The sequence below is a fragment of the Crassostrea angulata genome, chromosome 8 (genome assembly GCF_025612915.1).
Source record: "Crassostrea angulata isolate pt1a10 chromosome 8, ASM2561291v2, whole genome shotgun sequence".
In the NCBI taxonomy this organism is placed as follows: Eukaryota; Metazoa; Mollusca; class Bivalvia; order Ostreida; family Ostreidae; genus Magallana; species Magallana angulata.
In genome coordinates this window covers 4,268,139-4,282,811 of record NC_069118.1, presented here as the reverse complement: position 1 = coordinate 4,282,811, position 14,673 = coordinate 4,268,139, and the positions used below count along the sequence as shown (strand labels likewise).

The window sequence follows — 14,673 nt, the reverse complement described above, 5'->3', positions numbered from 1 at the left end:
TGGCATAACTTGTATCTTGTCTACAATTTTCAAGGGCCCTGATCTGTGGTAATTTTTACCCTTCCAGATATTTGTCTGTCCATCCATCTGTCAGTTTATCCATCATTACTCTTTCATAGCATATTTCTCTCCTCTTGGTCAAATCTTGATAATACTTCACCCAAGGAGTATTCTTTATATAATGGGCATGCAGTGACCTTGAACCAAGTTGCTGATTTCAAGGTTAAAGGTACAGCAGACCTTAAGTTTGAAACTGTGTAAAATCCTATTCTCCTGATAATAATATATGTTCTCCCCCCTTGCCCCAGTCATGTATTTCATACTTCACAAAGGAACCTTTGGTTTAAGGATATGTTATCTGGACTCTTTATAAAGTCCTTGGCTGGACCAATACTATAATTCCACTTTATTCTATGTGGCTCATACATTAATTTACTTAACATTAAAAGTGTTTGTGTGTAAAGGGTGTGCAGAGACCTTGAACCTAAATTCTATCTCTTTGAAATCCACTTTTGGACCAATAATTAAATCTTTCCCCTTGACTTAATCTTGCCCAGAAATTACCATGAAGCTACTTGCTAATCAGGTAAGGAGTGTACATTGACCTTGAAAGTTTAAATCATGAATAAAGAAGAATTTTCAAAAAACATAAACTTTCTATCAATGACTTGTGTCTTATATATTACATGTTCAGTACAAAACTACAAAATTTACTGCAGCAGCTGATGATTTGAAAAGAATGCGAAGTTAAGGAGGCCAGTTTGGGTTTTTTTGTGTAAAAACTACAATAGCAAAACTCTTTATTATTTTACCATACATAAATTACACCAATTCTAGTAAATTTGTGAAATTTTAAGATAATCTGCCATCTGGTTCTTTTTAGGAGTCATCTCAAAATATTCTTTCAACACTTCGAAATAGATAAGAAAAATACTTCAATTATCATAATGATTTTCCTCAAATTGTAATATTTGATTAGGCTAAGTAATATTATTTCTACTATCCAGTGTAAAAAACTATATCTTGTTTATAGTGTTCAATTTAATAGAATGATGGTAAGTAACAATTTCACCAAAGGTATATATTATATATACTCTGTATTTTACTTGAATTTGCAAATATATGTGCAAAGAAAACTTAAAAGTTGGCCGCCTTGAATAATTGGTATTAGTTCTCAACAGTGACTACATTGCTTCTTAATTTGTTTGACTTATAAAATTGAAAAGTTGGTCTTACCATCAAAATATCCATGCCTTCCAGGCCTCTAGGGGTGCAATATAGGAACAAAATGGTATGATGAAAAGTAAATAATTGACAAGAGAAGTGAAAGAGTGACAGGCACTTTAATGTGTTGCTAGGATTTTTGCGTCCAGAGTCAATTTGTGAGTGCAATCTCCTCATCTTTCGTCTCTAGCGGTCCAAGCAAAAAGCCACTGGCCTCCGTGATACGTATTAAAACACAGAGATGTATGATTTTGTGTCAATCAACGACCAAGGTTAGAGGTCTGTTGGGAAGATTTTTTAAGGTCTTCATAAAGGCGCAGCAAATCAGTGCAAAATGAGAAATACCCATATAGATTACACGGTGGATGATATTAGTCCATCGGATTAATTTAATCTTATGCTGAAGCAATCAGCAATAGGAAGAAAAGAATGACAGAAAACAAGCATCAGCCGATTCCACAAAGAATCAAAAGACATAAAAAAAAATAATTTCACTGGAATGAATAGAAAATGGTACTCAATAGAGTAATTTCTAGTCTGTGTCAAGGAGATTGAAAAATTGGTCCGATTCTTGTTTCTGAACATATCATGAGAAGGCCAATTACTTGTTTTGATCTGAAGAATGTCGCAGAAATTTTCATGGTTAATGGAGTGGTTAATAAATCCTTAGAAATTGCACAATGTTCCATGGAAAGAAATTGTACAAGTTCCGGCTCTAATGAAATTTTAGCGAAGCTTTTAATGTTATGTCTGAAAGGGTCTCTCTGATTATTTTCATGATGGAAAAATACTGCATAATCAAACTGATGAGTCCAAATTAAATAAGTTCAATTTGGTTTTGCATGAAACTGCTGGAAATTAAAAACAAAATAATCATTGCTTATGGTAACCTTGCGTTACCTAAAATGGCGATAATTATTATTTAAATTTAAATCCAAGAAATCCTCTCTCAGTGAACTTTCTGTTTGGCTTGTCTGTCTAATCAGTCAATGACCATTACCTTTTGAACTTATAAGTATGCAGAAAAAATTCATACTTGATCAATACATGAAATCCCAGTGGGTCAAATTGTCATGAGAGAAGGCAAAGGTGTCATTTGTTTGTTGGAACTTTGGCATCGTCTTAACACATTTAGTGTTTATTTTCACACCATTGACCTTGTAACATATTGTTAATATCAGTTTAGTCTTACTAATATAGAAAGCTATACAATTCAATCACCTAAATGGCTGAAATATCCATTTAATATTATACAGTATGATAGAAATTTATTTCAACAACATGTTTACACTGTTCTTATTGTGACAATTTGACTTTATTTCAGTCAGAGGACCATGGAAGATGAAGAAGATGAGGAGAAGATGAATGAGTTGGCAAAGAAACTAACAGATATTCAAGGTAACTTCTCTACTGCAGTTATCTCCCTTTGTTTCTATGAAAAAACTTGTATTGTTTTTGAAAAAAATTAGATGCTTAATTTGTGTTTTATACAGTTACAATGAAATGCAAGATATGTTATATTCATTGAACTCATTGAACTTGCAAAAAAAAAAAACCCAGCATTTTAAATTTTTTTTTTTTTTTTGATTAAGAAATATTTAAAGGAGAGCTACTTGTTAATATGAAATAATGGATCTTTTTTTTTTTAAAATTGCGTAACATTAAGTAACATTTTACAACATTTATTTTATATGAGAATTTTTATAATCATCAAGATTGTAATCAAATACCATGATGTGCAATACTTAAACCCACAGGATATAATTAAATGAGAACGTTGAATTTTACATTGGAAATTCCAATTGATTTTCCTCAATGTAAAATGAAAGAGGAAAAACTGTTTTAAAGCCAAAAGAAGCAAGAGTCAATTAAGGATATTAAACTATCTGCTGCTTTGTGCCGTAAAGATGATATTAATTTTTAAAAAAGTTTTAATATTGGTGTTGATTTTCCCCTGACTAATACCTTGATGGGAGTGGAATTGTTTTGTGGTGCTTTGAAATGAGACTCTGATTTTCCTTTTTATAACTGCGTAGTTCAGGTGACTCTAACTTAAAGAAATTCTGAGAGAGAGAGAGAGAGAGAGAGAGAGAGAGAGAGAGAGAGAGAGAGAGAGAGAGAGAGAGAGAGTATGTACTATATACATGTATGTAGCTTTGAGCCTTTCTGAAGGAGTGTTAAAAATATGACCTTTTATCATAAATTGGACAGAATTTACATAGAATCACAACAGGTGTCTTGGCAAGCTTAGCTGAAGGAACTTTTACCTTTTAAGAAGTCCTTCCTTTGAGTTTCTTTGTTTCTAACTAGCAATAGTTAAGGTCACGCTAATTAAACTCATACGCATAGATTTATTCGCAGGATGATGGCTAAAAATATTTTTTACAATTATTGCTGTTTTGAGGTCAGTACAATGATTATAAGCTAACCAAGAAGTACAATCATTCATATTATAGTCGAGTTACCTGAGAAGTACAATATTCACTAAGTCGAGTTACCTGAGAAGTACAATATTCACTAAGTCAAGTAGTTACCTGAGAAGTACAATATTCACCGAGACAAGTTACCCGAGAAGTACAATATTCACCAAGTCGAGTTACCAAAGAAGTACTATATTCACTAAGTCGAGTTGCCCAAGAAGTACAATATTCACTAAGTCGAGTTACCCGAGAAGTACAATATTCACCGAGTCAAGTTACCTGAGAAGTACAATATTCACAGAGGCGAGTTACCCGAGAAGTACAATATTCACCTAGTCGAGTTACCCAAGAAATACAATATTCACTAAGCTGAGTTACCCGAGAAGTACAATATTCACCGAGTCAAGTTACCCGAGAAGTACAATATTCACCGAGTCAAGTTACCTGAGAAGTACAATATTCACAGAGGCGAGTTACCCGAGAAGTACAATATTCACCGAGTCGAGTTACCCAAGAAATACAATATTCACTAAGCTGAGTTACCCGAGAAGTACAATATTCACCGAGTCGAGTTACCCGAGAAGTACAATATTCACTGAGTCGAGTTACCTGAGAATTACAACATTCACTGAGTCGAGTTACCCAAGAAGTACAATATTCACCGAGTCGAGTTACCCGAGAAGTACAATATTCACTGAATCGGGTCACCAAAGAAATACAATATTCACTAAGTCAAGTAGTTAACTGAGAAGTACAATATTCACCGAGGCAAGTTACCCGAGAAGTACAATATTCACCAAGTCAAGTTACCAAAGAAGTACTATATTCACTAAGTCGAGTTACCCGAGAAGTACAATATTCACCGAGTCAAGTTACCTGAGAAGTACAATATTCACAGAGGCGAGTTACCCGAGAAGTACAATATTCACTGAGTCGAGTTACCCAAGAAATACAATATTCACTAAGCTGAGTTACCCGAGAAGTACAATATTCACCAAGTCGAGTTACCCGAGAAGTACAATATTCACCGAGTCGAGTTACCTGAGAATTACAACATTCACTGAGTCGAGTTACCCAAGAAGTACAATATTCACCAAGTCGAGTTACCCGAGAAGTACAATATTCACTGAGTTGGGTCATTCAAGAAATACAATATTCACTAAGTCAAGTAGTTACCCGAGAAGTACAATATTCACCGAGGCGAGTTACCCAAGAAGTACAATATTCACTAAGTCGAGTTACCAAAGAAGTACTATATTCACTAAGTCGAGTTGCCCGAAAAGTACAATATTCACTAAGTTGAGTTACCCGAGAAGTACAATATTCCCCGAGTCGAGTTACCTGAGAAGTACAATATTCACCGAGGGGAGTTACCCAAGAAGTACAATATTCACCGAGTCGAGTTACCCAAGAAATACAATATTCACTAAGCTGAGTTACCCGAGAAGTACAATATTCACAGAGTCAAGTTACCCGAGAAGAACAATATTCACTAAGTCGAGTTACCCGAGAAGTACAATATTCACCAAGTTGAGTTACCTAAGAAATACAATATTTCCCAAGCTGATTTTGATTTTTTTTAATGTTCGTAAGACTTGTATTAAGCAACATTGTTATATTGTTAAAAATGTAAGGTATATATAGGGAAACCATGATATTTAGATATTTAAGTTGAGATCAAAATCTCAGCTATAATTCATGAGCACGCAGTGAGTATGACAGTATCATAGAATCAAAACACTGACTGTTTTCAACATTGTTTTTCAATGCTTACAGGAATAAAACATTAACTGCTCATTACAGATTTTGTTTGACATTTTGAATCTAACAGAAAGCTTGTGTATAATTGCATTTTACCCTGTGAATGCATGTACGTGACAGCTACTGTCATAACCGGAAAATTCTTGGTGCTGCTTCACCATCAGATGATTATGTCTTGGGGTAGAAAGGATGTTTACTGGTAGTTATGTTGGACAGAGATTTAAGATGTAATCAAGATAAAACAATTTGTTAATTCAACTTGTGTCTGCTTTGAAGTTTCAATAAAAATTTGATGAGTGCTGTCACAGTTAATGATGGTATATCTGCTGGCGAAAAAACCCCCAGATGGGGCAAAGTACATTTCTACAAAAAATAATGTTGTTTGTTCTGTGCAACCACATTCAGTGCTGATGCGTATATATCTTTTATAGGATCACTGGACAATGCAGCATCAATATGATATTTTTTTGTCTAACACAATGCACATCTAAGCTAGGGTCGTCTTGGGATATGAATGAATGAATGAGAATAAGAGATGAACCAGGCATCTGGCAGCAGATATGATTTAATTTCTCAGAAATTAAGGGTATAGACCTAAAGGACCTGTACCATTATCTGCTGATTATCTCCTTGCTGTACCTGAAGTCCCTTTCCAACGGCGCAGTTTCTGAGAGACAATTCATTTATTTTGAAAATAAGGTGAATTTTGTGCGTAATTCTGTACCCTAAGGTTTATACCATACATGATAAGCAAGTCTGGTTGTTTCTCAGGCTGTGTACAGTTTAGGGAAAAGGGGCTTTAGATAGGCTTCCTGCTACTACATTATTACCTTTTCCTGATTAAGAAAAAGGTACTTGAGTATTGGTTTAATATTGCAGTGACAGAAGATAGCAGCAATCCCAGAGAAGATGTAGTGATCCAGAATAGTGATGGAAGCTCAGGTGTGTATAGGTGTGTTACAGGTGTGTATGAGTGTGTTACAGGTGTATATGGATGTGTGGCAGGTGCTTGTTGGCACTCTCTGTAAAATATTGTTTCAACTGTACGTTCAGTTGTACAAATTGTAATATACTTTAGATTAGCTTCAGGTTAATTGCTAATTTAGTGATGCTTTTATTTTTTTTTTTTTTTTGGGGGGGGGGGGGGGGGGGGTTATGAAGCTGACAATTGTTATAATTGAAAGTGAAATATTTAAGACTTTTACCTGTACATATGTGTACATACGCTATTCTAATCTGTTAGATTGTGCACCATTAAAACGAATGTTCTTAACACCAGTAGCTTTCATTTGTATAAATTATTTTCCATTTATGCCATCTTTAATTTTGTTTCAGAGAAAAGTTCTAAAGAAATCATGGATGAAATGAAAGAACCCATGGAGGCAAGCACTAAAGGGGCAGATAACCCTGTAACAAAAGGAGAAGGTGGTAAAAAACACACTGTTGAGGGAGAGGATCCAGGTTCTCTCTGTGCGAAAGGAGGGGAGGTACGGAGAGCAGAGGGAGGGAGACAGCCCTCAGACGCCACCCCTTTGTCAGCCAATGATGTTCTCAAACAGTTAGAAACCCAGGTATCAGCTTACAGATTTACACAAGGAAATTTGGAAATGGAGTTTTTCCACAAATATACACTTACTGATTTTCACATTCATTTAAGCTGAGTTTAATTACTGAATCATAGGAATTTGAATTAAAGTTTCAGTCCGTCATTATCATGAAAGTAGGGTAGAATGGCGGTGAACGCTTTCAAAAATGACTTTTTTACCCATGGCTTCCAGTGATTTTTATTTAGAAGATTAGCCAATGGTGAACCTGTTTATTAATTTGAAATAACTGCCTCATGTTAGGCAAATAAACAATTTAGACAGGCATCTGAAACAACAAAGAACTGCAGGTGAAAGACAAAAAGAAGGAAATTACGAATTGAGGAGAAAAATAGTTGAAGACAATTAAAGGGATAGGATGAGGGAGGGAATTTCCTTGTTGCTTTTATCATGAATGTATAAACAGTATAACTGGTATCCATAAACTTTTATTTAATTGAAAGTCTTCTCTTTTTATTTTCCTCCACACATTTATGAAAAGTTTTTCCATCAGGCCCAAACTGGTGATTTTTTTATTTTTAATGTATCGGTGGCTGGAACCCATTTACCTGGGTCTCACTGGAGCCACTAAGCCAAGCAGTTATTTGAATACCTGATCCTTATATTAACATAACAAGACTAATTAAATTTGTCAATATAAAAAGCAGATATATGGTATGAATAAAAAAATCCCGAATAATTTAGAGTTATTGAACGTTGCTGAGGATCGAAGATCATTAAAAAGAAGTTAATGAGTTAATTCTGAAGGTCTTCTTATCTGTTATTACAGAAAACCTTAATTTTTTCATGTACATGAGAAATGCATGAGATTCTCTAGTGTTATCGCAATGTCAATATTTGATTTTTATCAATTATAAATGAATAATTTTGTAATCAGAAGTATTATAGATGCATATAACACTTGATACTTTATATGGACAGGGACACACCCAAATGTTTGCTGTGACCCCCCTCCCCTGGTGCGCCCACCTAGATTCAGTGACCCCTGTCCCCAGTGGTCGGATTGATACAGGTGCCCCCTGTGAGGAGTGTGGGGATGTCACAGAGAACTGGATCTGCTTGGTCTGTTATAAGGTACGACTTCTTCAATGGAGTCTAAACTCATATCAGTACTTACCTATTGTACTTTTTACTCAAATTCTAACGAAATGGGATCCTAGAGTAATCAACGACAAATAACCCTGACAAACACATCCCCCATATTTCGATGAAGCCAGATTCATATCTTTAGATCTTGTATTCTCCTTCAGATCTTATCATTAATCACCTGTCTAGCTTTTGTCAAAATTTCAACTTGATAGTGGACAACAAAATGATCAACTAAAGAAAACACTGATAATATGTCTGAATCTAGTGAGCAATCAGATATTGCTAAATTGTCCATTCAAAGAAAAATAACTCTAGTGTGTAATGACTGTTACAGGTTTTCTGTAGCCGCTTTGTCAATGAACACATGTTGATGCACGGGGTGATGGAGGAACACCTGATGTGTCTCAGCTTCTCCGATCTGTCCGTCTGGTGCTATGGCTGTGACCATTACATAGACAATGTGGTAGGTACTTCTCCGATCTGTCCGTCTGGTGTAACGGCTGTGATCATTACATAGATAACGTGTTAAGTACTTCTCCCATCTATCCATCCAGTGTTATGGCTGTGACCATAACATAGATAAATGCATAGATAAATGGTAGGTAACTCTCCAGTCTGCCTATCTGGTGTTATGGCTATATCAATACACACGTATAATAAAAACCGATTGCTTTTCATACTGAAATGGGGGAGATTGAAATCTACACGATTCAGATTAAAATCAAGCTGTTCTTGTATGCATTCTTGTAACTTTTAAAAACTGCTTTCAAAATTGTTAGGCAAATGATTAAACATCTCTAATTGTATTGTTTTTCTACTTGCAGGCCCTGTTCCATGCCAAAAATGCTGCTCACTGCGACAAGTTTGGGAGCTCCCTACCTACCCCTCCGTCCCTGTCCCAGACATGAGTGAGGCGCCCGATAATCTACTCCTCGTTACTCCCGAGGATCTGCTTGTTTAACATATTCAGAACAATTTTCAGACAAAAGCGCGACACAGATCATTTGTTATATGAAAACAGTTTGAGCTGGGATTGTGTTCTTTGTTGAGGATTTTTCATTCATTGTTACTAGCTTGGACTAACACAGAGAGACTCCCATCCAATGATGTTTGAGATACCTACCGGTAATCAGAAATACATATACATGTACCACATGTAATAAGAAGATAGCTGTACTGATTCTAACAACCTGTCAAGAAAATGTAGAATACTGTATACAGGGTTATTTTTGCCCAGTGTATTTTTAGCCCTTCTACCTTTTCTAACAGTTGATTTCGCCCAGACACAGTTTTGATTAAAGAGATATAAATTGAGCCATCGGAATTCACCCAGTCTTAAATTTGCCTGCTGACGAGGATGAAAGGAGCGGAAATAAGACGGTGATGAATAATTCCCTCTACACAGTATCAAATCGACTTGTAGTTAACTTTCTATTTGATATTATATAATCTGCATACTCATTGAATGTACATTATGGTATTTATTACATGTTAGAATAATATGATCATATCTGTTTTATTTCTCATTTTAGAAGCTTATACTTATAAGTACCTGGTACCTCACTACATCAAGACCTTTTACGACACTATGTCACAAGATAGCTATTTAATTGTTTCGTTAAATTGTATCGTCATAGTTCAGAGGTTACAGTATCTGGCTTCTGAACTGCAGATCACGTTTAAATCAATTTTTTTTTCGAAAATTGCAAATTTTCTTTGCCTTTTTGACTTGCATGCTTCCGAGGCATAATGCTGTCTTTCATAACCAAGTTATTTTCTGCTGATTTGAGAAACTATTTCGTAGTGTAGTGAGCTACCTTAATGCAATTTTTGGCAGATTTCAGTAGACTACCAATCAAGTCATATTATGTTTATTTGCAAGTATTACCCAAGTGGGTTTATACTGGTCATTTGATAGATTTTTAAAAGCATATAGTCTATGTGCCTCTCACTACAATAAAAAGTAAAACTCAATGTTATTGATATTTTTAATGGTAAAATTAAAAATAAAATATTTGGGACTATATAGCATTAATATCACATTATCAGTTCATTTACTGATACTCTATATAATATACATAACAATGTTAAAACTGTTCATTTAATACATGTATAAATAAATGTATTGCACTTTTGATTGCACATTAATCATTTAAAGTAAGACAATTTCTCATCAAAATTAGAAGAAAAATGTTGGTAGGATTGATACATTTAAAAATCATATTTAAAAAAAATCAATGCAAAAGCAACAACAAAGACAAAAACAATTGTGTAAGCACTAGTACAATAGAAACTCAATTTTTGATTAAGGATTTTCAAAGATGATCTGCATGTACAACAAAAATCACACTTTTTGAAGGAGGAGAACTTCAGTGGCATTACATGCTATGTAAAACAAATCCAAGGGTTTCTCTCTCTCTCTTTCTCTATAAAATACATTTGTATCACTGCATATTGCATAAACATGTACAACATATTGTCTGGAAACCAACTTATCTGCATTGAAGAAATTTCCGTGAGGTTCGAGAGAGCCTCGTCGTCGGAAAGATTTCTCGCTGTGAGCCAGTCCTCAAATGACCCCTACAATTGTTCATTTAATTTTCCATATAATCTACATCTTGGTTGAAAAAAATAATCCCTGCAGCCAGTTTATCTCTGGTAATTGGCAAATTAAGTTGTTGATTAAAGTATGGAAAGATGTAAATTGAAGACCACAGAGATATGCAAACAAAACGCTGGTAAAAATGACAGAGAAATGTCATGCTGCTGCAGTGTATAGTCCTTTGAGAATGTCTTACCTATTATTCTAGTATAATATTCTGAATATATGAATAGTATTATTCAAGAGTATACCGGTACTCTGATATTTTTTTTTCATCCAGTTTCACGATAATTGATTTTGGTATATCACAACTTTCTAAAATTTAAATTTTCACTATGTCACTTTATCATCACATACAACATGCATGCAAATGGTTAATAATCCATGACGAATATTATTAATAATCTCATACGGCAATGAATAGTCTTTACATAGGAATACATTGTTTAACTTACAACTGTTACATGTACATGTATATATAATTAACAGAAGTACTGTATGTGAACTTACACAGAAAATGCTGTTTAACTGTTCTGAAAATTCATATGAAACATTGGTTTGAAGACATGCCTAAGACAGAGGAAACATGCTGTCCAAACAAGGCCTAACAATACATGTACTCTCTTTCAAAGTGAATCAAACATTTCATTTTCTTGCAGGGATTGCTCTGCCTCATTTTGACATTGAGGATTTTCTGGGCTCTCCTCTTCAGACACTTCCTGTGTACATTGTTCAAAATTCTGCAAGGATTCTTCGCTCTCACCATGCCTTAGTCCCGAGTTCAGATGAATGGGCTCCAGAGACTTGCTCAGTTTTCCCTCTTGGAAAGCCTTCACAAAAGCAGCCCTTCTTTGTACGCTGGTCTGAAGTTCTTTAGCAATCCTCGCAAAGTGTTGGTCCCACAACAGAACACAGCCTAAATCGTCGTCTGAAATAAAGGACAGATAATATCAAATTAACACTGGAAAAAAACTGAACATGAATATTTTAGATTGATTCTAATAACAGAATATAATCATGTTAAACTTTCATTTATGACATTGTTTACACTGTATAAAATACATGTATACTGAAAAAAAATGTTTATACCTTCAGAAATATGGGAATAAATAATTCATTATCTTTATAGAGCAAGTCCTATAGAGAAAATACAACCATATAATAGGCCCCCTTCTATTTTCAGTTATTACTATCGTTCCTTTAAAAAATGGTATATCCATTCATTTTCATAATTTGATTTCCCCTTCACCTAGGAATGATATAAGTTTGGTTGATGTCGGCTAGTGGTTTTTCAGAATGAGTGAAAAATGTTATTTGTTTCCAGAAGGACAGTTGTATGGATGATGATCCTTCAGTTTAGTTCACCAAAATTCCAATTACATAATTACCTCTGTCTTTCTTGTCAAAGTGTTCTTGGCTGTTATAGTAACCAAAACCTCCACTAAGCACACCACAGAAGTTGCCTCTCGAATGTTTATTTTCTGAAATAATAACACACATCAAATATCTTTATCTTTGTCCTTAGATGACTTTCCTCTGTATACTGCCTAAATCATTTTTTTTAACAAAACTACAGAATTTTTATTCATGCATAAGTTGAAATCTGTATTTTAAATTTGCTAACATTTGCTATAACTAAGGCTGTACTCTTCTCCAATGAATCTTATGCATATAAGATTAATGCGACTAATTGAAGGCTTACTTTTACATGCGCTAGATTTGAGTGCTCGGATCGGTCCACAGTATCTGTGAGTTGAGGCGATGGTTGTTCCAGACTTGCTGTCAATCAAAACAATTCTACCATCTCCTGTTCCTGCCCATAATATCCCATGATTCATTGCTGCAATTCCGTGGTTTTCTTGAAGATAAAGGGCAGTAAGCCTACACTGTGTGGACTTCAGTCTGTCAACAAAGTGCTTAAACTGTATTACCAGTATATCCTCAGGACTTGTACATGATTGTATATACCAGTAATAAAAAAGGCCATGCATCTAACAGAGAGATACATTGAAGTGAAAAAGTGGTTATCCGATTATCTTAACGTTGCAATATCATTTATCTGAGCAAAGATATTCCTTTTTCACATCTATTAATTTTGATAATCATTTAATACCATAATATCATTTGTAAAGAGTCTGGCTGATAAAAGGTTAGATAGAAGACCCTAAAAGTAGGTTCTCTTCTTGTGTGTTCAACAGAAACTACATGATACAGAAACATGAAGTAGCATGAAAGACAAAATGAATGTACCACAATAATCAAATAAAATTGATACACAGAATTTCCTTGAATTATACATGTAGAATCCTGACACTGGTACTTACCCGACCAGTGAGGAGACATCAATCTGGGCCTTGAGCATTTCCTTGGTGATGTCCCACACCTGGATGACAGGTTGACCTTTGTGACAGACAAACACCTGGGACTTGTTGCTGACACACAGACCATAGATCGGCACTGATCGGGGACTACAATGTCAAATACAACAAGATATCTGTGAGCCAATGCTCACTAGTGATACCCCCGCTCTGATGTGAATATGCAAAATAAGCAAAGTCGACATTTAACAGAAAGCTGGCATCCGATTGGTACAGAAATATATCCCACAATATGGCATGCCTAAACAAATAGTGTGTTAAAATTTCAAGCATCTGCGATAAATAGCTGCTGAGAAATCTTTGAGGAAAATTTGTTTGAAAATTTTGGCTAAAATAAACAAAGTACTCATTTAACAGGAAGATGACGTCCGATTGGTAAAAAAATATATCCCACAATATGGCATGCCTTAACAAACACTGTGTAAAAATTTCAAGCATCTCCGATAAATAGCTGCTGAGAAATCTTTGACGAAAATTTGTTTGAATATTTTGGCTAAAAATAAACAAAGTCATTATTTAACAGGAAGTTGACATCTGATTGATACAAAAATATATCCCACAATATGGCATGCCTAAACAAACACTGTGTACAAATTTCAAGCATCTACGATAAATAGCTGCTGAGAAATCTTTGACGAAAATTTGTTTGAATATTTTGGCTAAAAATAAACAAAGTCATTATTTAACAGGAAGTTGACATCTGATTGATACAAAAATATATCCCACAATATGGCATGCCTAAACAAACACTGTGTACAAATTTCAAGCATCTCCAAAAATAGCTGCTGAGAAATCTTTGATGAAAATTTGTTTGAAAATTTTGGCTAAAAATAAACAAAGTCATCATTTAACAGGAAGTTGACGTCCGATTGGTACAAAAATACATCCCATGATATAGCATGCCTATACAAATACTGTGTAAAAATTTCAAGCATCTGCGATAAACAGTTGCTGAGAATTCTTTGACAGAAATTTGTTTGAAAAGTTTTGCTAAAAATAAACAAAGTTGTCATTAAACAGGAAGTTGACGTCTGATTGGTACAAAAATATATCCCACGATATAGCATGCCTATACAAATTCTGTGTAAAAATTTCAAGCATCTGCGGTAAACAGTTGCTGAGAATTCTTTGACGGAAATTTGTTTGAAAAGTTTTGCTAAAAATAAACAAAGTCGTCATTTAACAGGAAGTTGACGTCTGATTGGTACAAAAATATATCCCACGATATGGCATGCCTATACAAATACTGTGTAAAAATTTCAAGCATCTGCGATAAACAGTTGCTGAGAAATCTTTGACGAAAATTTGTTTGAAAATTTTGGTTAAAAAATAAGCAAAGTCGTCATTTAACAGGAAGTTGACGTCCGATTGGTACAAAAATATATCCCACGATATGGCATGCCTTAACAAACACTGTGTTAAAATTTCAAGCATCTGCGATAAATAGTTGCTGAGATAAATGCGACAGAAATTTTTGTTACGGACGGACAGACAGACAGATGGACAGATGGACAGACAGACGGACGGACAGACAGACACACATGGGTAAAACAGTATACCCCTTCTTCTTCGGAGCGGGGGTATAAATACATATG

General features: G+C 34.7%; 2 protein-coding genes across 3 annotated transcripts in view; one reads left to right on the top strand and one right to left on the bottom strand.

The window, feature by feature from the left end:
* The window catches only part of LOC128160597 (histone deacetylase 6-like), a 62,135-nt gene extending 51,615 nt beyond the window's left edge, over positions 1–10,520 (top strand). For both annotated transcript variants that reach the window (XM_052823931.1, XM_052823932.1), the window contains exons 33-38: positions 2,549–2,622; positions 6,285–6,347; positions 6,741–6,976; positions 7,931–8,083; positions 8,433–8,561; positions 8,923–10,520. In XM_052823931.1, the coding sequence (XP_052679891.1) occupies positions 2,549–2,622; positions 6,285–6,347; positions 6,741–6,976; positions 7,931–8,083; positions 8,433–8,561; positions 8,923–9,006 (739 nt within the window). In that variant the 3' untranslated portion in view covers positions 9,007–10,520. The remainder of the gene's footprint in view (positions 1–2,548; positions 2,623–6,284; positions 6,348–6,740; positions 6,977–7,930; positions 8,084–8,432; positions 8,562–8,922) is intronic.
* A 140-nt stretch (positions 10,521–10,660) lies between these two features.
* LOC128160596 (leucine-rich repeat serine/threonine-protein kinase 2-like) overlaps positions 10,661–14,673 on the bottom strand; it is a 43,167-nt gene continuing 39,154 nt past the window's right edge. The window contains exons 64-67 of the mRNA XM_052823929.1: positions 13,025–13,168; positions 12,403–12,602; positions 12,089–12,181; positions 10,661–11,628 (exon numbers count right to left, since the gene is read on the bottom strand). Coding sequence (XP_052679889.1) covers positions 11,327–11,628; positions 12,089–12,181; positions 12,403–12,602; positions 13,025–13,168 — 739 coding nt within the window. The 3' untranslated portion in view covers positions 10,661–11,326. The remainder of the gene's footprint in view (positions 11,629–12,088; positions 12,182–12,402; positions 12,603–13,024; positions 13,169–14,673) is intronic.